The sequence below is a fragment of the Eptatretus burgeri genome, chromosome 7 (genome assembly GCF_056783735.1).
Source record: "Eptatretus burgeri isolate ZD-2024b chromosome 7, Ebu_testis_v1, whole genome shotgun sequence".
NCBI classification, from domain to species: Eukaryota; Metazoa; Chordata; class Myxini; order Myxiniformes; family Myxinidae; genus Eptatretus; species Eptatretus burgeri.
This window is the reverse complement of record NC_140967.1, coordinates 61,575,358-61,602,274: the sequence shown is the minus strand read 5'-3', so window position 1 is coordinate 61,602,274 and position 26,917 is coordinate 61,575,358. Positions and strand designations below refer to the sequence as shown.

At 45.8% G+C, this 26,917-nt stretch overlaps 1 protein-coding gene across 7 annotated transcripts in view; it reads left to right on the top strand.

Annotated features, from left to right (window-relative positions):
- Positions 1-26,917, top strand: part of LOC147023381 (zinc finger X-chromosomal protein-like) — an 82,575-nt gene that overhangs the window by 1,288 nt on the left and 54,370 nt on the right. For 3 of the 7 annotated variants that reach the window (XM_085888735.1, XM_085888738.1, XM_085888732.1), the window contains exons 2-3: positions 9,014-9,140; positions 24,417-24,533. In XM_085888735.1, the coding sequence (XP_085744861.1) occupies positions 24,446-24,533 (88 nt within the window). In that variant the 5' untranslated portion in view covers positions 9,014-9,140; positions 24,417-24,445. Of the gene's footprint in view, positions 1-9,013; positions 9,141-12,728; positions 13,423-22,203; positions 22,921-24,416; positions 24,534-26,917 lie in introns of those variants that run through there. The other 4 variants (XM_085888736.1, XM_085888733.1, XM_085888734.1 and 1 more) reach the window with 3 other exon arrangements.

Genomic DNA, 26,917 nt, shown 5'->3' with positions numbered 1-26,917 from the left:
AGTCTGCCATGTGGATTATGGCTTATGGTTCGAACTTCGGTGGAATTGCCTTGTAGACTATGTCCATTTGTCCATTGTTTACTAGTCCTTGTAACGCAAGGGAAAGTGCATTGATGTCATTCCCTTGCTTACTGTGTCCAACTGTTGCCCAATTGACAGTTCTTGCCCTCTGTCAACTTGCTCTTCCATCGGCCTCGATCTTGTAATAAAAAAGCAAATGACAATTCTATTTTGTCGGAACAATTATTTTAATCTTCCATTAGCTTTGACACAAAATATCCAGAACTTGCTTCCAACAGCAGGGATGGGAGGTCATCCAGGACTCAAAGACCAAGGTCTGTTGCTTTCATAGCCCAGGCAGGTCGGTGGTGTGTCTCTTTTATTTATTTATTCATTTATTTATTTACTTACTTGACTAACTCTTCTCTGATATTGCCCCCTCTGCTTTTTCAGTCTTCTGACCATCTCCAGTAACTCCAGGTACAGCACTCCAGCCCTCTGCTGCCAGAAAGCAGCTGTCTCTGCTGATCTGGAAATGATTACACTCTGGTCTGAGGAATGAAACGTGTCCTTCAATCCTGAAAAATCAATCTCACCCTATCGCACCATAACAATCGTCATATTAACCGACCTTTCTATTTCCTTGGTCATCTACTCAAAGAGGTTCAGTCTCTTGCAGTTCTTTGCCTCACCATCAGCCATGACCTTTCCTGGGCCAACCACTATCAAAGCTGACCTCCAAAACCATCCTCAGACTGGACATCCTCCGTCAATCCAAGTCTTTCCTTGGAAAAACACACCTACTCATCGTCTACAAGGCCTTTGTAGCTCAATGGAGTACTGCTCTCCACGATGGGCTGGAACAGCATCACATCTGTCTCTCCTGCATTATCTGGAATATAAAGCACTCATAATTATTGGAATCTCCCATGATATGGCCAAAGTACAGGGTCTGTTTCTCTCGCATCACAGGCAGGTTGGTGGTCTCTTTGTTTTCCACAGTTTATTCGCTTACATTGCTCTCTCTGCTTTCTCGATCCTCCAACCAACCGCAGCAACCCGAGAATGCATTCGTTATCCATTAACCTCCCTCTCCAGAAACCCCCCCTTCCCCACCAACATCCCCCCTTCCCCAACAACGTCCCCCCTTCCCCAACAACGTCCCCCCTTCCCCAACAACGTCCCCCTTCCCCAACAACGTCCCCCTTCCCCAACAACGTCCCCCTTCCCCAACAACGTCCCCCTTCCACCAACGTCCCCCCTTCCACCAACGTCCCCCTTCCCCACCAACGTCCCCCTTCCCCACCAACGTCCCCCTTCCCACCAACGTCCCCCTTCCCCACCAACGTCCCCCTTCCCCACCAACGTCCCCCTTCCTCACCAACGTCCCCCTTTCCTCACCAACGTCCCCCTTTCCTCACCAACGCCCCCCTTTCCTCACCAACGTCCCCCTTTCCTCACCAACGTCCCCCTTTCCTCACCAACGTCCCCCTTTCCTCACCAACGTCCCCCTTTCCTCACCAACGTCCCCCTTTCCTCACCAACGTCCCCCTTTCCTCACCAACGCCCCCCTTTCCCCACCAACGTCCCCCTTTCCCCACCAACGTCCCCCTTTCCCCACCAACGTCCCCCTTTCCCCACCAACGTCCCCCTTTCCCCACCAACGTCCCCCTTTCCCCACCAACGTCCCCCTTTCCCCACCAACGTCCCCCTTTCCCCACCAACGACCCCCTTCCCCAACAACGACCCCCTTCCCCAACAACCCCCTTCCCCAACAATGATCCCCCCTTCTCCAGGACCCATCACCCCCTTCCCCAGGACCCATCACCCCCTTCTCCAGGACCCATCACCCCCCTTCCCCAGGACCCATCACACCCCCTTCCCCAGGACTCATAACCCCCCTTCTCCAGGACCCATCACCCCCCTTCTCCAGGACTCATCACCCTCCCCCTTCTCCAGGACCCATCACCCTCCCCCTTCTCCAGGACCCATCACCCTCCCCCTTCTCCAGGACCCATCACCCTCCCCCTTCTCCAGGACCCATCACCCTCCCCCTTCTCCAGGACCCATCACCCCCCCACTTTTCCAGGAACCTCCTCCTTTTCCAGTAAATCCCCCTCCACCTTCTCTGGTAACCCTCCCTCCGCCTGCAGTAACCCTCCCTCCTGCAGTAACCCCCTTCCTTCTCCAGTAACCCTCCCTCCTTCTACAGTAAACGCCCTACCTCTCTAGTTTGTGTAGTATGCGTAGTCGAGTTTTTGTGCATACCCAGTCTAGGCTTGTGGAAGAGCTAGTACTCGTACACTGAATGGATCAGGACTAACAGAGCAAAAGGACCAGCAGAGAGAGGGGGAAACACTAACAGCAGAGTTGAAGGCCAAGATTCAACTCTCCATCTTGAAGTCATCTTGAGGAGACTTGGACGAAAGGAAAGACTACTCATTTTACCGACCTCGGAAGGATAGGGGCTCAAATTCAAGACCCTGAGATCTTAAGCCAGCCACCTTATCTCTTAAGCCAACACCACCCTCTGTAGTAACCCCCCATTCTCATTAAACTTCCAAAATCCAGACTGAGTGCACACCTCAACTCCTTTATTCCTCGCTTCTCCTATCTATGGAACCGCCTTCCAGAATCCGTTCTTTCCCACTCTTCCCTCTCAGGCAATGTTTCTCAAACGGTGGGTCGTAACCCCCAAGGGGACCACAAGTGGGTTTCTTGGGGGGGGGGGGTTGCTTACTGTCTGGGTTAAGTAGTTTCACAAATTTTAGTGATGTTCCAAACTTCTTATACCTTTGTGATCTTGCATTCTCAGGTTTAGTAGTGATCAAAACTAAAGCCAGAAGCAGGTTAATCGATGTCATGAGCGAGCTACGATCTTCGCTGGGTAAGACCAGTCCTCAAGTTGACATGTTGTGTGCAAAAATCCAATAATAATCCCCAGATTCCAGCCTTTTTGTTACTCCGGTAGTCAGGGTTGGAACTAATAGGTCCAACCTAGTTTCCCCCACCTGGGTTTTAAAAAACCACTTCAAATAAACCCAGTATTTTCCCAGAAGTGGGTTTTTCCAAAATCTTAATTCCTGTGTTTTTTTTTTTAACCCTTGTAGGGGATAACAGGAGATCGCTGTGACCAAATACCAGGACGGGTGTGTCGTCTGGCAAATTCACCTGAGAAACACTGCTCTCAGGCTTCACTGCCGTATCTTGTCATCCTCGATGCTGACCCATGTTCTTTATTATTCCCATTAACCCTTCCTAACCCAACTCTCTTACTTGCCACTTTGTGTTTCTTCCCCTTCTCTCTTCTTTCTTTCCTCTTCATTAATTTCCTTGCTGATTGTGCCCAACTATTGCCCTGTTACCCCACTGTCAGTTCAACCTTGCTCTTCCATGACCCTTGCTCCTGTGGAGATTCAAAGGAAAAAAGGCCGTTTGACCTGAGCCTTCCTTTGCTGGGCAGCAGTGCCAGTTAGCCGTATTTTCAGTAACGGTTGCTTGCACTCCTTTTTTTTTCCTTTTTAAAAATTATTTCACAGCCGAAGGCCGGAGGCACGATGTTTTGGGGTGTCCATTCATGTGTGCATACATCCATTACCGGGTTTTTTGGCTACCACAATAACTTGTGGACCACTGGAGGGTTGCAACCAAACCTGATACAAGTATGGGCTGTATGTAATACAAACATTAAATGTATCAATTTGGTTAAACAGGTCAAAGATAAAAGGTTATGTGGCCATAATTTGAGTTGGAACCAACATCTGATGTCTCTTTTTCTCTCCCGTGTTATCTCTCATGTGACCTTTACTTGAGATAAAACGTAATAGTGGGTTCACATCTCATGCTGATAGAGGCATATCCATCGACACATTTGTATCAAATTATATTGGATTCGCTATATATGAGATGTCCCTTATTGTTGGGTTTTGTGTGTGTGTGTGTGTGTGTGTGTGTGTGTGTGTGTGTGTGTGTGTGTGTGTGTGTGTGTGTGTGTGTGTGTGTGTGTGTGTGTGTGTGTGTGTCTGCAACACGAGGCTTCACAGCACGAACCAGCGAACCGATTTCGATGAAACTTTGCCAACAGGTGGAATATATACTGGGAAGGTGCGCGTTTGAATTTCGTTGCCTAGCAACCACCCGTTGCTGTGCAGCGGCCGAAAAACCGCGTACAGTATTTTCAATACTTGTCCTTCAGTTTTGAATGTCGAGAAACGAGACTTCGGAATTAAACACGTCGAGATATTGAGAAAATTTTACTCGAGCAGATTTTTGATTGAGGTTTTATTTTTCAAATGGTAGTCCTTCAAAAATCTGGTGTCTATTTACCGTCATTTAAGGTGTGTATACAGTGTTTGTAAGGAACTACACCGTCGTTCCACCTTCGATCTCCTCGATCCAAACGTAATTGACCAAAGTGAAAAGGATCCAAAATAAATGGAATCACCGGCATTTCTGTCTTTGTGGATTTCTAATAATATGTTTATTGATTTACCGAAAACGATTCCACGATCCACACACCACCCTCAATTATTTATTTATTTACTGAAAACGATTCCACGACCCACACCAATTATTTATTTATTTCCCCAAAACGATTCCCCACCCACACACCACCTCCAATTATTGACCGAAAACGATTCCACGACCCACACACCACCTTCAATTATATATTTATTTACCGAAAACAATTCCACGATCAACACACCACCTCCAATTATTTATTTATTTACTGAAAACGATTCCCAACCCACACACCACCTTCAATTATTTATTTATTTGCCGAAAACTATTTCACGACCCACACACCACCTCCAATTATTTATTTATTTACCGAAAACGATTCCACGATCCACACACCGCCTCCAATTATTTATTTATTTACCGAAAACTATTCCACGACTCACACCACCTCCAATTATTTATTTATTTACCGAAAACGATTCCACGACCCACACAGGTTAGGTCAGGTATGGGAGCATGTGCCAGAACAGCGCGTCGCTGCGTCCACTTTCCGCCGGTACTCCAGGGACCTCCGTCTGGCCATCCCCCAGGCAGATGCCAGGCCCATCCCCATCTCCTTGAGATGATGGTCAACCTGCTGCAACCACGAGGCATGTGGTCGGCCCCTTGGCCTCCTCCACTCATGAGACTCCATCGCTGAGAGAATCTGGTGAGCAGGATCAGCGTCAGGAAAACGAGCCACATGTCCATACAGCCGCAACTGATGCTCACGGATTATGCAGGTAACAAATCTCATCCGAGTCTCTCTCAGCAACCGCTCGTTGGACACAAAATCCGACCAGCGATAGCCAAGGATTCTCCGAAGAGACCTGGTACCAAAGGAATTAAGTCTCTGTCTCAGATCCTTGGTCAGAGTCCAAGTCTCGCATTCATAGAGCAAGACTGGAAGTACCAAGGACCTGAAGACTCGGACTTTCGTCCTCCCGCACAGGTACCGGCAGCGCCACACCCCATGATCCAGTGACTCCATGACTCCCCAGGCCCGACCCAGACGTCTATTGACCTCTGACTCGCAGCCAGCAGAGACATGAATATCACTGCCAAGGTAGGTGAATCTCTCCACGACCTCAACATCCTCACCACAAACAGACACAGACAGGACAGCAGCATTCAAGATGTCACCGAAAGCCTGGATCTTAGTTTTGACCCAAGAAACGCGTAATCCCAGCGGCTCCCACTCCTAATTTAGCACCTCGAGGGCACCCAAAAGGATGTCTAAAGTCTCGGCAAAGTTGACTGCATCATCTGCAAAATCAAGGTCCGAGATCTTGACATTCCCAAACGATGCACCGCAGCTAGATCTCTCTGACATCCTCCCTAAAATCCAGTCCATACTAGTGCTGAAAAGTGTGGGGGCCAGTACACACCCCTGACGAACTCCAGTAACAACTGGAAATAAGTCAGAGATGGTACCACTACACTTCACAGCACTCTCAGTACCAGAGTAGAGTTCAGACATCAGATCGATCAGTTTTGGTGGCACCCCACGAAGACCAAGAATCCTCCAGAGGACATCCCGATTCACTGAATCGAAGGCTTTACAGAGATCAACATAGGCTGGAAGCAGCCCCTGCTGAAACTCTCGTCTGTGTTCGGTGAGGACACGAAGGGCAAGGATACGGTCAATCGTTGACCACTTTGGTGTAAAGCCTGACTGCTCTGGATGCTGGTGCTCAAGCAGATGGTGGCGAACCCTATCAAGAATTATCCGAGAAAAGACCTTGCCCGGCACTGAGAGCAGCGTCACCCCTCGGTAGTTGTTGCAGTCTTGGCGATCACCCTTCCCTTTCCAGAGAGGGACAACAAGGCCCCTCTTCCAGTCAGTTGGGATGATGCCTGTGTTCCAGGCAGAGCACAAAACTGCATGCAACGACACGAGTGCAGCATTTCCATCAGCCTTGAGAAGTTCAGCATGGATGCCACAGATCCCTGGAGCTTTGCCCTGTTTCAACTGGTTCACCGCAGCCCATGTTTCCACAAGCGAAGGTGGACCACAGTTGATTCGAGGGTCAGCAACAGGGATTGTAACACCCTTGACGTCCAACTCGACAGCTGGGGGATCAGCCTGGTACAACCGCTCAAAGTAACCGGCCCAGCGGGCCTTCACTTCAGACTCCTCTGTCAAGAGCCTACCACTCTCCGCTCGAACTGCAGTGCTCCGAGGGATGGGCTTGGATGAACGCAATGCGCAAATTCCCCTGTAAGCGGGACGAGAATCACCTGTCCACAGGTGATGCTCTACCCCCTCACAGATTCCTCACACATAGGCCTCCTTGTCCACCCTCAGTGCACGTACAGTGCACTGAGGGTGGACAGCTCTGCCATTCAGCCTGGCCCTGCGTCTCTGGTCAATGGTATCCAGTGTCCCTTGAGAGACAAAATTCTTCTTTGCCCTGCGGTGAGCTCCAAGACATCCACCGGCAACATCAAGGACGGTGGTCTTTAAGGCACTCCACAACTCTTCAGGACCCCCCAGAGTACCCAGACCCCCCCAAGTGTCCACTCAGCCTGTTCGCAAACTCCTCACCTACTCTCTCATCCCTGAGCTTGCCAACATCCAGCCTAGGCTGGGATGGTACCATTCTCCAGGATTTAAGGTGCAGCTTTAGAGTTGCTACAACAAGCCTGTGGTCAGTATTGAGGTACTGAGCAGTCCGGTAGACCCTGCAGTTCTGGATCATCCTCCAACGACCGTCAACGAGGACATGGTCAATCTCCTTTGCCACACCGCCAGCGTTGGAATACCAAGTCCAGCGATGAGCTTGTGGGCGCTGAAACCATGAACCAGCCACCCTAAGTCCATGACTTCTTGCAAAGTCAAGGAACTTAGTGCTATTCTGGTTCATAGTTCCTGACCCATGGGGACCAACACACACCTCATCACCATCCCTATCAGTTCCAGTCGATGCATTGAAATCCCCCAGGACTAGAAGTGTATCTCGTCTGGGGCACTGATCAACCACAGACTCGAGCGTGGCGTAGAATGCATCCTTCACAGTGAGATCACTCGCCTCAGGAGGAGCATAAACGGAGACCAGTGAAATGACACCTAAGGAGTGACGAATCCTTCATCTCATAATACGCTCATTGACCGGTGTTACCTCAATTATCATTGGGGTCAGCTTATTGGACACAGCTACAGCAACTACTTGGGTATGGTAACCATCAGAGCGACCAGACCAATAGTAGGTGTAACCACCCACCATTAACTCGCCGCAATCCAGTCTCCGAACCTTAGAGAGAGCTGCAAATGCCGATGTCCAAACGCTTGAGCTCAGATGATAAGAGAGACAGGTGATCATCCTCTCTTAGGGATAGGACATTCCAGGCACCCACCCGAAGGGACTGCCTCAGGTTAACCCAAGGAGACCGCCGTCTGGTGGACGACACCTCAGCACCACTCCGACACACTCTCCCGCAATCTGACCCAGGGATGTTACCCCATGGTTTCCCTCCTATCATCAAAATTCGGGGGTCCCGAAGGCTTTGTCCCAATCTCGTCATCCGGTGAGCTGCCCTGCGAAGGGAAGCTGCACAGGAGGTACTCCCACGGAGTGGGTTTTCAGATTTTTTTGCGTTTTTGCATTTTGCGGAATGAAGGGTTTTACAGTCGCCGGAGTGCAAAATCCTGCCACCAACCTCCTAATGAAAGTAACCCAACTGCAGGAGGACGTCCGCAGACACAGTTGGGCACTAGATATGGATGGCCGTTGGCTCACAAGGAGCTCCTCCGCCCTTTGACAGGTTTTGTTTTTAATCCTGCTGGGTGTCCATATCCAAACACCCTCCTCACCAGAAAACCTGGTGGGGTAGACGGTTTAGTCGCCGACAACCCGACAATGGAACAGGTTAGTACAGGTTTACATGGTACCTGTCGCAGGTCACAGATCGAACCTGACCTGACATTTAACCCACACACCACCTCCAATTATGTATTTATTTACCGAAAACGATTCCATGACCCACACACCACCTCCAATTATTTATTATTTAAAGTAGGAGTGGCATTGGAAAGTGGGCGTGGCTTATGAAAAATATTGTGTGGCTCAGGAGGTGTGGTCAAACAAGTGCATTGACAGAAGTTTATCAGGTTTTCCGTGTGTGTGTGGGTGGGTGTGTGCGTGCGTGCGTGTGCGTGCGTGCGTGTGCGTGCGTGCGCGTGCGCGCGCAACGCGAGGCTCCACAGCACAAACCAGCAAACCGATTATTTTTCAAATGGTCGTCTTTCAAAAATAGGGTGTCTATTTACTGTCATTTTTTATGAGGAGTGCCATTTGGCAAAATATATATCAAAATACAGTTGAAATATCTAATATTACTTTTTATATTATTTCAGATGCATCGCATGCCCACGATACGGCGAAGTGGGGAAAAAATCAAGTGTATATCTAATATTACTTTTTATACTGTTTCAGCTGCATCGCATGCCCAGATACAACGAAATGGCAAAAAAATCAAGTGTATATCTAATATTACTTTTGTGCTGTTTCAGATGCATCACATGCCCATCTGATGAAAATCGCCAACTTGTGAAGTGACCGAAATAATGGATAATAGAAGAGAGAGTGAAGAGTTACCAGACAAGACATTAAATGAATACGAGTGCATTTTACTCTGTGGTAAGCGATGTACCGCAGATGATGGTTTGGAAAACATTACACCTGAGAAGTGGGAATCCATCCGGGAAAAGTCTTTACAATGGAAAGAACTTGATAAGTTTCAACATATACATGGAAATGTGGATTGGGAGAAGGGACCAAAGGGTCACCACATGCATAGCACTTGTTACGCATCATTTTCCAGCAAGCGCAAGCTCTCTCAAGCCGAAAAACGCAAACAAATCCGAGGAACCTCTTGAAAGAGATGAAGCATCAGATCAACAAGACCCTTCCCCAGAGGCCAGTGCACCTAAAAGGCTCCGCTCCAGTATGGGTGTCCTTCACGATAAGACTCTATGTGTGTGGTGCATGAAAGGGGCATACAAGAGTAGTGATCGTGACAAGCAGATTTTACTCCTATCAACAGTAGATGCCTGGACTAAATTCAAGTTACATACTGTCCGTCTGGAAGATGAGGTCATCAGATTGAGACTTGATACTCTGATTGCATCCATCCCAGATAGTCAAACAGCATTTGGGTTGGAAATCCGCTATCATCGTGCGTGCTGGAGCAAATATGTAAGCGACCACAAGCCTCTTTCAGATGAAAGCACTCAACATCTGCAGCGTGTAAACCTCCGAGAGGCCCAAGCTCTCTTCTTTCATCATATTCGTCAAGTCATCTTCAAAGACCATGAAATTCGCACACTGCAAGGCCTGCTGCAGGACTATAAGCACATTATCTCAAATCACGGACATAACTCAGTCGTAAAATCCAGCTACTTAAAGGAAATTCTCGTCAATGAATTTGGGGAAGACATCAGATTTCATGAACGCATTCAAAAGAATGTGAGTGAACTGGTATGTGATACAACAGCAGCAGGTACATACATCGAGGCGGCAATATCTTCATTGGGTGTCAGCAATGATCAGTTGGTGTTGCGGCACGACTCAAAGAGCAAGTCATCAGGACAAATACTATTCCATGGCTCCCATATATACATGAGTTGGAGAGGGAAGAAGACCTCAGTGAGCTCCTGCTGAAGCTGCTCACATGGCTGAAACACCCAAATAAGTCTGCAATTGATGACAGTCCATCCGTCCCATCGATTGCATCTATCCTCACAAGCTACATCACTGGAAAATACACTGCATTTGAGATAAATCTCTCTGTCTTGCTTCATGGACTGACCAAGAGTAGGGAGATAGTCGACATAATGCACAAAGATGGACTGGGCATCAGTTACAATGACGTACTTATGCTGCGAGATTTTTGGGTGGTCAATGACCTCAAGTGCTCATCTGATTGCCCCTTCGAACTAGCTGAGGGTAAGCCTGTTATCGCTATAGTCGACAACGATGACTTCAAGAGCGACACACTGACCGGTGCTGGCCAGTCACACCGCACTAATGTCATGTTTGTGCAGCCAGAATCATTTGATACAGAACTTCCTTCCGAGAATCACGAGGATAGACCAGTTCTCTGTGCCAGCTTTGCATCAAACCTCTCGACAACTCTCAAAGAGCACGGAAGTGAAATGCAAAAAGTCAACCCATACAAGACAGCGAAGCGTGGGGAACCACCTCTCAGGAAGCCACCAGCTGATCAAAGTACTCCTCCTCCTGACACATCGGTGCAAATAATTCGTTGTGTGATCCATGCATTGGCCAGGGCGCAAGATGACCGAACGAGACCTAAGCCAGAAGAACAGACTGTGCCTGGGTTTTCAGGATTTCATGCCAGCATGTCAAATGCAGATGAGAAGAGTCGAGCAATATACCACATGACCTATCCCAACCCACCCAGTAAGACAATTCTCAATGATGTGATGTGTAAGCTTGCAAAATCAATTGAAGAAAAAATAAACCAATGTCAACCGCAGGGTGACCCGTATCTTGCCAAAAGGTGACCACGTGTGACTTCTTTAAGGTCACACTGAGGTTAACAGAGCTGCTATCCACCAGGAGCGACTCATTGAGGAATATCTGCCTATGAGAGATTCCGATGAGAATCGTTCTACAGATTTACCATGAAAAATATTCTTTTGCCTCATAACGTCACCAAATGACATCATAATGTCTCAAGCTTGACATATCCAGAAAGCACTCATCGAGGTGTTCAATTTGAGGTACTACACGATATGGTTCCTAAAACTTGAAAATTTGACCTTGGGGTCAAATATGTTTGACCTTAGGCGCTAACCATGAAGGTCAAGGCCAATCGCCACCAAAAATTAATCAGCTGAGCGCCAGAGACCATGAACTATATTCCCATGAAGTTTGAAGACGATCCGATCAAAATTACTCAAAAAATAAGGGTTTCGGCAACTCCCCTGATTTGCGACAAATGACCTTGACCTTTGACCTGACCTTCAAAATTTTGTGCCCTGAAAGGGACCTCTATAGGCCTCTGATATGCGGTTACAAAAATTTCCAATGATAACTGTGCTCTGCAGAGTGATTTATATGTGATTACAGACCAAAAATAAAAAATAAAAAAACATATGAAGGTCAAGGCCAATCGCCACCAAAAATTAATCAGCTGAGCGCCAGAGACCATGAACTATATTCCCATGAAGTTTGAAGACGATCCGATCAAAATTACTCAAAAAATAAGGGTTTCGTCGACTCCCATGATTTGCGACAGTGATCTTGACCTTGGACCTTGACCTTCATAATTTTGTGCACTGAAAGGGACCTCTATAGGCCTCTGATATGCGAAGTTACAAAAATTTCCAATGATAACTCTGCTCTGCAGAATTTTTTATATGTGATTACAGACAAACAAAAAAAACAAAAAAAACAAACAAAAAAAAACATACAAGCCGACTAACATATCTTGCAAAAACTTCGATTTGGCAACATAAAGATGCCTTTTGCAATAATTGTTGGTGATCATCCTGTCTACGTGCTCATGCTAGAGTTGAAAAGTGAGAATGCTGAGCTGTTCAGCAAAATCTTACCATTCACGGCACCCTTCCACATTCATCCTTGTAGCTCATCTGATGCCAGAGATATTGCATTTCATGTTTTTCATGATGGCGTTGGCGGCCATTTTGAACATTGGGCTCCAGCAGAGTTAGAAGTCATTTTTCAGAGGGGCATAGGGGCAAATTTTCCTTTTAAATGGTTCAGGTTGTCAAATTCATCGAGAGAAAAATGTAGGAACAAAATGGTCACGGATTCCAAGCAAATGACCCTACTATCATGTCTCAGTATGTGCTCTATCGAGTGCCCTTCTCGTTCTGATTGTTTCAGAGCAGGAGGATTAACTTCCATTTGGATCTGACTTCCAGCTTTGTTATATTAAATCTTTATATCAAAAGCGTTGCCTTTATGGGAGCATGAAGTCTGAAATGCCTGTGTGACACATTCAGTATTCGCTCACATATGTGACAATGTTTATTCATGTGAATGGCTCACATAGTTCTTTTTATTACCACGTATAATTCAAGGATTTTTACAAATCCTGGTAATCGAATATATTAACCTAACTATTTAAATTTACTCGATCTTCTTAATCAAACATGAACCAAACCGCTTAAAATTACTTAATCTTACTAATCAAACCAACCTCTACATCCTCTTCAATCTCATTCTTCCCTCCAGGTCTTCAAGCCAACTGTTCAACACCATCTCAGATCATCCCCTGTGCAAAACCATGATCTTTCTTACCCCTGTTATCCCCAGCTCCTTCCAAATTTCGTTTTTTTTTCTTCCTCAGGATTTGCTTCTGTATCCACCTTGTCCATAGCATGTGTCTTTCCCTCACCCTCATTCCTCTCCACCTTCCTTATTTGTCCAAGGCTCCTATTTTGTCTTTCAACTATGCTGTTAGTATTTGCCCCTCTCTTTCTGCTGTTCCTTTTGTCCTGTTACGTCCTCGTTGTAGTTCTTAAATGAGCCTCGACTCTGTATACAAAAAAAAATTAGAACGACTCTCGGTAGAGCACATACCTCCACCAGGCTGAACCGTTTGCGTTTTGTACCCCACTGATATGCCAGAGCTGGATCCAAAATCGAATGGGTTTGTTCTCGTCACCTAACCAACTCATCAACAACTTTTTGAAATATCATGCTCTGCATAGTTTTTGGCCCTATCTCTGAAAGGTGAAGAATCACTTAAAAAAATGATCGTACCCAGATTTGGATCTTCACCAAAATCGATTTGTCATTGTCACACACCCAACCTTTTCACCGAGTTTCATCCGAATCCATCCACAACTTTTTGAGATATCTTGCTCAGAGACAGGCAGACAAGCAGAGGTGAAGACATTACCTCCATCCACCTTAGGTTGCGGAGGTAAAACTGTTGATGTGGAAGCCTTTTAATGGTTATGCGTACTGCACATGCGTTTTGGGTTTCATGAATTTTTGCTTTTAATTTTTTTAATTTTGTTGCTTCGAAACATCTCGGTTTGCATTTGTCGAAGTAGAAATGGCGTGTTTGGAGTCGTTGTAAAAATGCAGGCAGACCAGGTTAAAGTGCTTCTGCCTGTGTATGTGCAATTAAAATGTATTTTTAAATACCTGTTTTGATTCTGGGTTATTTTCAGTCCTTGAATTCCATGTTGCACACCTGACATCAGTTTTACAATTTGACATCTTCATTCTGTCAGACCTTTAACCAGTAACTAAATCATCAACTGCATGCTGTCACAGCTGTACATATGTTAGTGTAATGGCAGAATGCGGGTTAAATTTTAAAATCTTATTCGGAATGACTGTCACCCAATCCGTCAACCTGCAGCATCATTAATGGTGCGCCTGATTGTCAATTACACGGCAACCAATTGACCCTCGACAATTTCTTACCTTTCCTTTAAATGGAACAAATGTATTATTTTTGCTATTTAACCAGGAAATTGAATTTTATGATTTGGAAAAATCCAGTGGGTTGGAGGGGGGGGGAGGAGGGTGGTATAAGGGGTGGTATAGAAATGCCACTTCGCAACCTCTTGCATGTATCTATGCACATGTCATTAACGTTTTGTCTCTTGCCCCTACAACGAGGTCTGAGATTGGGAGAGGTGGGGGGGGGGGGGATGGGCATTAAAATGAGGTCCCACCGACTGACCAATCATCTGTCCACGTACTTTTATGTACGTGATATTTCAAAAACGTTGAATATTTAGCTTTCACATATCAGATATCTATTCCTCATGACATTATCTCAACCTCATTAGATTGTGGCAACCATCTTGGTAAAAATGGACCAATGTTATGGGGGGGCCACCCCCACCCCCTCATGGACCCAATGTTGTTTTTTTTGTTTTTTTAATGGCGTGACCAAACTTTGGTACATCACGGGTGATGAAGGTTGTAGTCAAGTTTCATCGGAATTACATGTGTCGTTTCTGAGAAGAAAACAGGCCTATTTTAGGAGCGCAAAACCGTAGACACCCCCCGCCCCCAGGGCCGGATCATTATTTTGTCTTTTTTAATGCCATGAACAAACTTTGGTACATAAAGGGTGATCAAGGCTGTGGTAAAGTTTCATTGAAATCATATGTGTAGTTTCAGAGATAAAGTTGCAAGTATTTGTGGACTGACGGACGGATGACCCACCATCCCATAAGCTTCCTGGAACTACGTTCCAGGTGATCTAATAATAATTACCAGTTCATTATGAATCGTCATCAACGTACTGTTATGATAATGAGGGTAGATGTAAGGATTTAATCGGGAGGTTAGCATTGTATTGTGTGGCATCGTCCGTGGACGAGTAGAAGCATCTCGATGGAATTAAGTTAAGGAATCTGTGAGCTTAAGTGTTACGTGTTTCCACACGAGGGGTGGTGCGGTGTTAACTAGCTTCGGGAGTAAAATTAAGTCCCCCAATACATGATTGCCCTCTGTGATTTTTCTCTATGTTTTTATTATATTTCAAGCAAGGCCATAAAGCTGGAAACACGTCCCTAAAACAACAACAAACAGGAGAAGCTTCGCCTTCCCAGGTTTAGGGGCGAACAGGCCATGCCCTGGGGGTGGAGGACAGAGGGGGTGATAAAAGAGGAAGGTTGGATGGTGTAAAAAGAGGAGTTTCTGACTGGATTGGACTCGAGGAAAAGGGAGTGATCAAAGGCGCAGGAGAGGCAGACGCATTTTGCACGTGTGGAGTGTAGAAGGTTCCCGTCTGGTTCGGCAGAACACACTCACTAGATCGGTGTGAAGACCGCACGGGGCTGGTGGCACCTTTCAAAAGAGGAAGGCTGGGACATTTTGAGCCTTCATGTGGAAAGCTGCGAGAGAAGCGCCTCTGTGCGCCTGTGTGCTCTGCGACAAGTGACGGCGCCATTTTGTCTGCGTGTTCACGTGTTGGTGGAAGCACTCCCCATTCCGAGTTCGACGAGGACCAGCTCTGGGCCAGGCCCAGTACCTGTATACTTAAATAGGGGGGGGGGTCTTTTCATTTTGTCACTCTCTGTGTTTGCGTCCCTGTGCGAGGCCTCGACCGTAGAATGTTTTCATTTTTATTGCTATTATTTATTTTGCACTCTCGTCTTTGTTAATATTTGTGCATTAAATGTGGTTATTTTGAAGAAACTATTCATGTAATTGTAGTGGGTTTTGGATAAACGCCCTTGAGCTGTCTTGGTGCAGTGTCCTATGCTGTGCTCCTCCCGGTACTCCTGGGTGGATCGCTTCTCCGCCATTATGCCCATTAACATGCGTGCATTACTCCCTGGGTCTCGGTTTTGCCTTCAAGGGAGAAGCTTTGCCATCCATCCAGGTAGGGTTTCAACTCGGACCCTAGACGCAACTACTATTCTCTTAATAGAGCGTCTGTGCTGCTGAAGGCAAGAGTCATGCTGGGTGGTTGCCATTGCTTTCCCAGCATTCATTCAGGGCAGGAATTTAATTTGCGTGTGGTGTTGATTAAATCATCTAGTTTTTGGGCAAGTCTTAGCAGATGGGTTAATTCCCCAGAATTGGCTTGCAGTAAAGTACCGCAAGTTGTGAAATTGTAAACTGGTGAGCAGGTACTGCAGGATCCTTAATCACAAGTTTGTCTCTTAAATCTCAAGTTAACGATCAGCTTGGCACAAGGCATCCCTGGTGAATATTCTGGTGACATCGTTCCCCAAGGAAGAACTTTCAGCCCAACAAGTTGATACAGACCAAGAAGATGTTGATGAACTGGAGCAACCTCTGGCATCACATGAGGAGCAAGCTTCACCATGGATGTCAGCACAGGATTTCAATTATCAAATATCTTCATGATGCAGATAGGGCTATATAGCAGCATGCTACCAACCTGTCTTGTGTGGAGCGATGCAGTGTTTTTCTAAAATGTATCATCACAGTTAATAAAGATGCCCAGAGGAAATGAGGCTTCACACAAATGAAGCTCACTTCCTTCTTCCAGAAGTCCTATTGACACAAGCCTTGGGATGTTGACTTGGTTTTTTTTTTCCAGCCAGGTTCGTTAACTGTCATTCTTGAAGTTTTTAAAAATTATTATTATTATTATTTTTCCGTCTCGGGGTGTTTGGAACCAAAGATATTTACCGTAAGACTTCATGAAATGAAGGTCGTGAATCACAAGTTTATCAGGTTGGCAGGAACATAACCAAGTGAACCTATGGTTTAATTGTGTTCGAGTACGATTTGTAAGTCATCCTCCCACCGAAACAGCGTTATGGCATAATATTGTTGCGGACCCGGGGGGGGGGGAGATGACGAGGAGTGGACTACCTCGGGTTGTCGCCGGACTCACCGGAATTGCAGGCCATCACACACGACTAACTCCATGTCGCGGCGGGTCGCAAATCGACCCCGAACGCCAATAACACGACCGTGTCACTTCGGGTCCTCTGTCTAAGACCGTTTACCTTAAGGTCACGTGATCTCATTACTGGGGAACACGCTCTTGGTATGTACTTGCTTCAGCCAGGTCACCTACCAGATCAGATGCAGCTGAGTGGAACTGCCAAGCACATACTGGCTATGACACAGATTGTTGGGGAATAACGTCCCGGCTAAACTAGGGTGCGGGCTATGCTGGACCAATGAAAGAAAACACGAAAACGAGCTGGGGACATTTCTATACAATGCATTTATTTACAACCAAGTGAGGAAAAGTATGTGGCACAATTGATGGGTTTTATTGTGTGTAGAGCAAAGGATAGTAAGGAATTTGTGGGGTGCGGTAAAATACAGCAATCTTACAAAAGCGGACACAAAGCAGGGTTATTCCGAATAACTTCTACAGTCTTGTGCTAAGACAGGTGCCATCACTCACACACACCTGAGGAAAATTTGATAGTAAGGAAAGAGAGAAAAAGGTGAGGATAAACGCCTTCAAATTACCTGGTGCGGTCAGTTGACCAATGCGGCCCATGACGCTTAGGGAGAGGTAGGTGGGAAGGATAATGGTGTCCAAAATGTGCGAGTGGGAGGTACGATGTATTTAACGTGAGGGGTGGTCGTGCGAGAGGAAAATGTGATTGTGTATCAGTATTTTCGTTCCTTTTTGTCCCAGCCAACCACAAACAATCGGGCTATTGCGTTCTCAGTAGACGGGATAGAGAGATGGTAGAAAAGATGCATGAGGAGGAAAGTCCCTTTCCTAACTGTGTAAATATCTGTAGGTGTGAAATGTGTACCTCCTGAGCATTTTCACCTTGTGATACTGCGTGTTATCTCCTCGCTTGATCACGGACTCGTGGAACCGTGCGCTCCGCACTGATCCGCCGTATGCGGTCGGTTGGTGACCTCGTCTGAATCTGTGGTTCAGTGGCGGTACGATGATGACAAGGCGGTGAGACTCACTCGTACGCTCTCCTACAGGCTGTGGCAAATAAGAATGAAGGGAGCGAAGAAGGGCAGCCACACAACTCTGAACAGCTCTGCGCCACTCCTTTTTATAAGCCCCGGGCGAAGGGTGGGGCGAGGACCAGATAGTAACATGCTGTGGCCCAAATCCCACTCTTTGGCCACAGTGGCCTTAGCCACGCCCCGCTAGGGACCGGAAACCAGCTCAGAAGCTTGCCAACCGTAGCACGGCTCGGAGCTCCTCACTTAACATGGAGCCGTGCACCCAGAGCGTGCACCCTGGCCCCAAACGTGCACTGATCGTTCTTTGGATGTAGAATGGTAGCGGACTTCTTCCACTACCCATGGGCTCCTCCACGAACCGCAATGCACATTCAGGTCCCGAATCAAGTCCCTGGATTGCCCTTCCCGCGTCCCCTCCTCGTCCTTTGCTGTCTTGCCGTGGTTTGATGTTGATTGAGCATGACGCTTAGCTGGGACGTTCCCGGTGAAATGTGGTAATTTGTGGTGTTTGTAGCGTGGTCAAGCGCCGCCCAGGGTAATGGCCGGCGCCGTGTGGCGCTCAAAGTAAAATGGCAAATTGTAGCGAGGTAGGAGTGTGAATGGTCAGTGTTTTCTCCCCTGTGTGGGAGATGGTTGTGGTAAAGATGGTGAGGTTGGTGGAGCGAGGGGAGGACTGAAGTGAGGTGTCAGTTGAGAATTGGCGTGCATATTTGTATGAAAAAAATGGCGCACAAACTACCGAGGAAGGTTGTCTTGTCGGCAAAGAAGCAGGTTATCCGAGCACATGGGAGGCAATCGCAGCGTACACCCGCCAGAGATGCTGGCAATCGAGCACGCGGGAGGCACTCACAGCATGCCTGCTAAATTGTTCATTGAGTGGCATACGTGCTTGCATGTGTGTTGTGTATAATGGCGAAAAGGAAAGGGTTAAAGTGGAGGTCAGAGTGAGGATTGAAGATATATTGTTGCGAATTCGCGCCCTGCCGGCGTGCGATCGGCCGCTTGACTCTAATGGCGACCGCGTCCCCCACCGGAACGGACAATTCAGTCGTGACCCTCCAGGAACTACCGCCAGGAGTCAGTCACGGGTGGGGGTTTAACCTCACCACAACTCAGTCCGCATTCTACCCACGCGAAATAGGGTCCGATTGCCGAATGGTCGATTTACCTAAGTACCCGCGCGGATAGCGTACCGAGGAGTTGAACCACGCCACAGGTCGACTCCGGACACGAACTGCTTAAGCGGCTCATTCCGTACAACAGGGATAACCGAGCGGAGTTATCGTCGACCTTGACGGTTCAGGTTAGTTACCGGGTGTTTTAAAACCCACTATTAATCCCTTACGTGATGCAAGATGGAGATTCAAACAAAGGAAAGGACGCAGTGAAACGGGGAACAATTGGACCAGCACATTTATCACGGAAGCACGGAAGGCACGTATATTACAGTCAAGCAAGAAAACACAATAAAAGCAAGCAGATCTACAACCGAATACGATTTACACGGCAACACTTATAACAGTTCTACTTTTCAAGACTGGCGCCACCCACAGACATTTACACAAAACCCCAAAAGAAAAAAGTCGCAACTTCCCTTGGCGCGTCGTCCAGCCCTTGGCGACCGTAACTCCGAGTCCCTCCGGCGTGGTCCACTGGGCTCGTGCCTCGCGCCTGCACGTGTCGTCCGCCCGACGGGGACGAACGAACAGAACCTCTGACCAGGAACAATCACCACAACTCTCCACAATTCCCCTTTAAGGACAAGGGAACGGCGTTCTCGTCGACCTTCACGCCCACAACTCTCGACAATCGACCGAACGAACCAAGAGCCAGGACTCTCCACACCCACGCCTTTTGTAGGGTCGGGCTCCGCCTTCGCTCTGCCCCGTGCCTCGCCCCGTTTCTGGCTCCACCTCCCTTCTGGAAGCTTCCCAAAAGGGGCGTGCCCTCTCATTCCCCCCTCCCCGTGCCGTGCGGGGGACGAGGAAAGTCAATTTTGGCTCGGGGCCAGGGAATTATTCCCCCAAAATCAGGCCCCCACCTTTTTCACCTTTGACCTCTGGCTCAAATCGCACCTCCCCCATGCCAAAGCGCGGGAAAAGCAGGAGGGAAAATCCGGCGGGAGATGCCCCTTCGCACCCTGGTTGCTGCTGCCACTCCGCTCCTTTCATCCGTCCCGTGGAGATCGTGACCGCACGGTGCTCGTTGAATGGCGAGTGGCGAAGATGGTGGTAGCGTAGTTGTGGAAGGTGGCGCTGTGGTGTGAATGGCGTGATTGTTGGCGTCATGTAGTGAATGGCGTGATCATTGAGATGTTGGTTGTGGCGATGTTCGTGGTTGTTCTTGCACCAAAATAACGACAGCAAAAGAAAAACGGCTAACTGAAGAATCGCAGCCTGAATGGATCACATATATTCCCTCCACACAACGGGTTTGGGCTAACTACACATGGACTTACCGATATATCTCACCTGAGGACCCTTTATGGTGTAACGCGAATTTCCACAGCCATAACATATATTAGATTTAACTAAGAGTCCCACGCAATACAGGTTGTCCCATTTACCCACTCGACATGAGGGGAGGACTAACTATACTAATACTAATGAAAGAACTGCCTGGGGGATCACTGTATTTTGGGTGCCATTGCCTTCGAGTTATGCGGTTTTGCAGAACTGCAACAATATTTACATTGAGTCGGGGTCCTTCCTGACCCCCCCCCCCCCTGGGAATATTATTTCTTTTTAAAACTTTTTTATCCCCCTCAGGACACTTCATATACAACCACCGGTTTTCTACTGATTCCATCCAGCGGTTTCGTCATGCAAAGCGGTCGAGCACACAAATGAACAGAAATGCACAAACACAGGAATAGACACTTCTCAAATTGTAGTATGATGGAGTAATTTCCCGTTTTCGAAATGGCATTTTTGTTTAACTAAATTGCCCCTGTAATATCTGTTATTGTACGCACCCCTAGAATAAATAGTTATTTTGTATGCAACCTGTGGCTGCTAGTTGCACAATTGCTGGGAACCAGTGTGACCACTCCTTGGCTTTTTTCACAAGATCTTGGCTATTCATTGTTCACCTTGGCGTCTTGGTTTTCTATAGGTTTTCTTGGCGTGTAGGTTTTCCATTATCATCGCTTTTCTGAAACCTTGTGAATTCTTGGCTTTTTTCATTGGCTCACCTTGGCATTTATGAAAATGAGGACTGGTCACACTGCTGGGAACATGGCTGTGCCGATAATGCAGTACCTGTTTCCAGTAAGCTGGTACTCATTTTGCTGACCTTGGAAGGATAAAAGGCTGAATCAACCCACCTGGTGTCATTTAACGGTTAAAAAAAAACAGGGGCTCAAACTCAAGACCCGAATATCTTCAGCTAGCCACCTTCATCATTAAGCCAACACCAGGCTTAGAATAAATGGTAAATTAGTGTTTAACCTCTATCTATACTAATAAAAGGATGTGTGTTTGTGTGTGCACGCGCCCCGAGCAGCCTGAATCTTTGCTGCATACAAAGAAAGCCCCCAGGAAGTGTTTGAGTGAAAATTGGGTGTTTGGGTGAGTTAAAACACCCCTTTTGAAGATCTAATTAACGGACTTATTTAATTATATCATTCATCAGGCGCATCATCGGACTCCTCGCTCACACTTTATGGGGTCCTAATTCGCCATTTGGCTCGGCCTGTTCAAATATGCCTCGATTTGGAAACACGATCTATTCTCACGGACTAATTAAAGTATATAATCGAAATATTATATCGGATTTGAGAATCGGATCTGATGGACAAAATAAGTGTTGAAATCTGGAGTGAAATCCGAAAATTTTTCACAAATTAGCGATTTTTTTATAGCTTAGTGTATTCATCGAAGCAAAGCGTTAACCTTAACTTTTTCTACTGTTCGGCCGATTGTATTGAGTGAAAAAAAGATGAAGTAATGTGCAGAAAGTGTAACTTCATTGAGTGAAACGCCTTGCTTCATAACCTGTTTTTGCCATCCATGACGGCACAGTCCACAGAGATCCTGTTTGTTTTTTTTTCCGGTAAATACATACGTTGTTTGCTCTTTCCATTTTGGGCGATTTGCCAACATTACAAAATATTAATATAAATATACTATTATGGTTCCACCAATATATCAAGAAATATATTAATAGTCGGTAGTTTCTGCAAACGAAGAGGTATGTAGACAGCACACATGGACGTGGTAGAAACGGGAGCAAATGACTATCCGTGCGGTGTGTTTGTGTGCGTTCCTGTTCTTGGTGAGGTGTGTGTGGTGTGCTGGTTTTGGCGAGACTCGTGAATAGCTGAACCGATTAAGGCTAAACTTTACACGTATGACCTCCTATCCATGAGGAGCAAAAGCTTCACACATATGACGTAGGTCACATGGTTTGGCAACCATATTGGATTTGCCCTCAAATAAAAACAAGGACAAATGTGTCCAAGAGCCGTGTCCTGAAGGCAATAACAACTTCTGATATTTGGTCACGTGCCTTGATGGAGCCAATAGCGAGACGCGTCATGGAGGCTCCTGTTCATGACGAGAAAATCGTGTATTTACGAAATTACAACACATTAAATGGAATAATCTTTAAATAGTAACGTGAACTTTTCGAAACTTTAAAGCAAATGTCCGAATATATTTAAAAGTTGATGATAGACTCTCTCAGAAGGCACCCTCAATGCGAGGATGTGTACAGGTGTTTAGTATTTAAGGAGATCCGGATCCTGTATAGAATTGAGCCAAATCCAAAAGGTTTTGTCAGAAGAAGAAGAAGAAGAAGAAGAAGAAGAAGAAGAAGAAGAAGAAGAAGAAGAAGAAGAAGAATGCCAAGCTCTCTATGAGCAGCGTTCGCTACATGAGACGCTGCTAAAAACAACGCGGAGCTCTCTTCGAGCCAGCGTTCGTTACGCAAGACGTGGATAAAAATTCTCTCCAGAACCGCCAGACAGATCGAGGGGAAACCACATAAATGTTCGCCAAGGCATGCATGCATATACAAGGTTGTTAAGGAATATTTGATGTCACATGGTTGGGCAGCCATGTTGGATTTAAGAAAAATATTAAATAATGTTTTCTCTGGAACTGCTTTATCAATTGAGGTGAAACTTCACAGTTGTGATCTGGTAATGATGGGAATACATGTTTTAAATTCCAACTTGACCCGAGGCATGGTCTGGAAGCCAGAATGATTTAAGGTTTTTTTATGTCTCCGCACCAAGGGTGCCGGAGGCATTATGTTTCCGGGTTATCCGTCCGGCTAGATTTTCGTTTACGTGATAACTCAAGAAGCAAATTGTAGAATTTCATCAAACTTGGTAAAAAGGTAAAGTAAGACAGGGCAATTAAGTGATTAGATTTTGGGCCAGATATGATGAAGGTTAAGTGTCAAAGGTCAAGGTCAAACTCTGAAATTTTACTGTTTACACCCTAAGTCAAGAAATATTGGACAAAATTTCATCAAACTTCATACAAAGGTAAAGTTAAACAGGGCAATTAACTGATTAGATTTTGGGCCAGATGTGTTAAAGGTCAAGGCCAAACTCTGAAATTTTACTGTTTATGCCCGAACTCAAGAAATATTGGACAGAATTTCATCAAACTTGGTACAAAGGTAAAGTTAGACAAGGCAATTAACTGATTAGATTTTGGGCCAGATATGATAAAGGTCAATATGTCAATACTCAAGTGTTTATGCGAGAGAGCGGAGGCATACCCATTGACTGCGTGCAGTCGAATTACTCTAGTTTTGATCTGGGTTTTTTTTTATTTTATTTATATTTATATTTATTTTTGAATAGGGTTCACTTGGCTGTGCCTGGATGGGTTTGGGGGTAGAGGAGTATTAGCTGAAATGCAAATCCAATCCAGGTTCCTCCTGATGACTTCATCTTTGCTCTTTGCTTGTTCGCGTTCCTCTGATTACTCCAATGCAGGACCTGTGTATCTATTTCGTCTTCCATTTGATTTGAATTGAATTTATTTTAATCCCATTCTAAATTCAATTGAAAAATAATAATAAACATCATGGGTCAGAGTCAGGTATCCAATCAAAGCGGGATGCCTTGATACCCGTCATCACTGCCAGCAGTTATCAAGTGGCAGTTCTGATTATGTCTCATTAATTACGTAACACACCAGTACACAAACACCACACAAAATACACCACACAAAACAAGTCCTGGTGAGGGTCTCCAATCTCTGATTGCTCTTTTTTTTGTTTGCTTTGTAACTGCTTCTGTCGTCTGTGTTTTAGCAAACAAAGATGTTTCCTCTTAACTTTCTTGTCTTTAGTTTTCACCAATTGTCAAAGTTTCACAGGGATTTCTCTATGCAATTTTACTATTTGAGATTTCCACTTCATTTCATTCTGATTTTTACTTGCCATCCAGCTTCTTAGGAGGAATGGCTACTCTGATCATAGCTTGGATTGTTTCAGGCTTGGATTATTTTGCTCTGATTTTTGAGCATGTAGTTTATTTGTGCGTCGTGTCTACAGGGTGGGCCGGATGAGGTACATGCTGTACCATGGAGGACGACAGCATGAGTCCCGAATTGCAGTTTCAGGAGGAGAGTGTGATTGCCACGGTGGTGGACGTGGAGCAACATGAGTCTGGTGAAGTCTTCTTCTGTGTGTTAGAAATGAAAGGGCTTTGAAATTGACAGGATTAACTTTTAACAACGATAACATATATGAGCTTAGGAAGTGAAGCAGCCAAGTTGCGCAAATTTTGCTGTAGTTTTCATTCACCACCATCTCTTGAGATCTTCTGGCTGGTTATCAGAAATCACCAAACACAGTGGAATAGCACTATTCACATCTGTCTCCTTTAAAACAAGTTTAACCTCCATCATGCTGAAATAAACTGTGTCCCACAATTCCTTGCAGTGAAATATGTCATGATGTAATGGGGGGAGGGGGCATTGTAAGACTTCACAATATGTTTTAAAGGGGTGGAAGTTTTCTCTGCAGTGGAAGAACATATTGCCATTATTTAATTCACTTGCTTTTCCACTTATTATTTGGGTGCTTTGGTATGAATGTTTTATTCGAACCTATTCTTGATCATCCAATGGTGGTGCGTCACTACTTCGGCGGAGATAGGAGCGGAGCTTGTCTTGTGTATGCATGTTTGGCTGCAAGATGACACAATGTCCTGGAAAGCACTGTTATTTATTGTTTTTACATAAATTTGATTGAGAACTGAATGTTTTTATTGTGACGTTGAGCCTCCACATGTGAAAAGTAGAGTGCATACATCCACCAGGGTGAACAGTTTGTTTTATAATCTTCTGATAGGCTGGATTTGCATTTGGACCTTAACCAATATCTAATCGGCTTGTTTTCACCTGCCCAACTCATCCACCAAGTTTTGTCATAATCCGTCCACAACTTTTTGAAATATGCTTATACTGTATATCGTTTTTGGCTCTATTTCTCAATGATAAAAAATCACTTAAAACATTATGTGATCCTGATCTTCATCAAAATTGAATCAGTTCTTCCTTGTCACACACCCAACCTGCCCAACAAATTTCATCCATGTCCGTCCACAACTTTTTTTAATATCCTGCTCACACACAGACAAACAAACAAACAGACAAGCCAGTATGCGGTGATGGGTCACCGAGCATGGAAACTATAGGATATAGAGCAAAATGGATGTCATATAGCAGATAGGGAATCACCTTAAGATTATGCATATCAAATCTCATCCAGTTCCATCTACTGATAACTACTCAGTATCCATTTGAATGAAAAGTACCGAAAATAAGATTTTAAATTGGAAATCCCCAGAGTTTGAGGGGGTGCTGTGGGTGAACAAAGATCTAAATTGAAAATCCGGCTCGATCGTTTGTGCACAATGTATTCCAGACGACTAGTGTGAATTTTCATGACTATCCGACCATAACCCTAGGATGAGTAGCAATTGGCAGGAAGGCACCTCCAGCTCTCGCATATTATCGATTTTTGCACTAATTGACCTTTGACCCCTGACCTAAGCGAAATCGGTCAATATGTCCTCAGGCAAAGTTGTAGTATTCATTGAGTACCATGAACCTGCACCGTTTCATTCGTATCGATGCACTCACCTGGTCGCAAGGGGGCCTTCAATTTTCACACATACCCTAATTGTAGGGGCGCTGCGGGTAAGGTATTCCAGATATCACAAAAACCGGAATATATTTGATAGAGCATCACCTGTATATCATTCGTGCCAAATTTCATAACCCAATGTGGGATAATGGCTTTCGGAATTGATTTCGCGTGAACGGTACCGATTTTGAAGGTTTTTCGGTTGTTGCTAGGAAACCAAAGCGTACCTAGCAACCATCGCAATTTCCAAAGCACTAGGTCATAAGATGTACCTAGCACCTGAGTTTGCTCAAAATCCGCCCACGTTTACTACCAATTATGCTGATTACAAACGAACAAACATCCAGACAAACATCCAAACAAAGACTCAGAATTACTGACAATAAGGGTCACCTATTTCAGCGACCCAACAGAGAGGGGTGAAAACATAACCTCCTTCACCTTTGGTGGCAGAGGTAATTAAACATTTCATTTTTAAAAGTTTCTTCAACCGTTTTGCGGATTGCTTGGTGAAGGAACTTGGTGCGCATTCTTCATGCTTCAATCCATGGCGACACCGTGGTTCTATACCGGATGTGGGAAAGCAAAATATATTAGATGATCACAATGAATAAAAAATGCTTTCAGTTGTTATGAAGTAATGAATTGCCACATCACAGCAGGAAAGCTGAGAGGTACGCATGCTCACTCTGAGCTGTCGACCCTGGGTTTGAATCCCGACCCAGCTATAAACAGTCATCCCGGTGTTTCACAGGCAGGGTGATTCATCAGTATGTGTGCTGTCTCTCGGATGGACATTAAACTGGGCGCCTCATCTGCCGGAATCCCTTTCCCCTACCTCTTTCTCTCTCTCACCCATCTGCCCCTCTCTCACCCCTCTGCCTCTCTCTCTCCCTCTCACC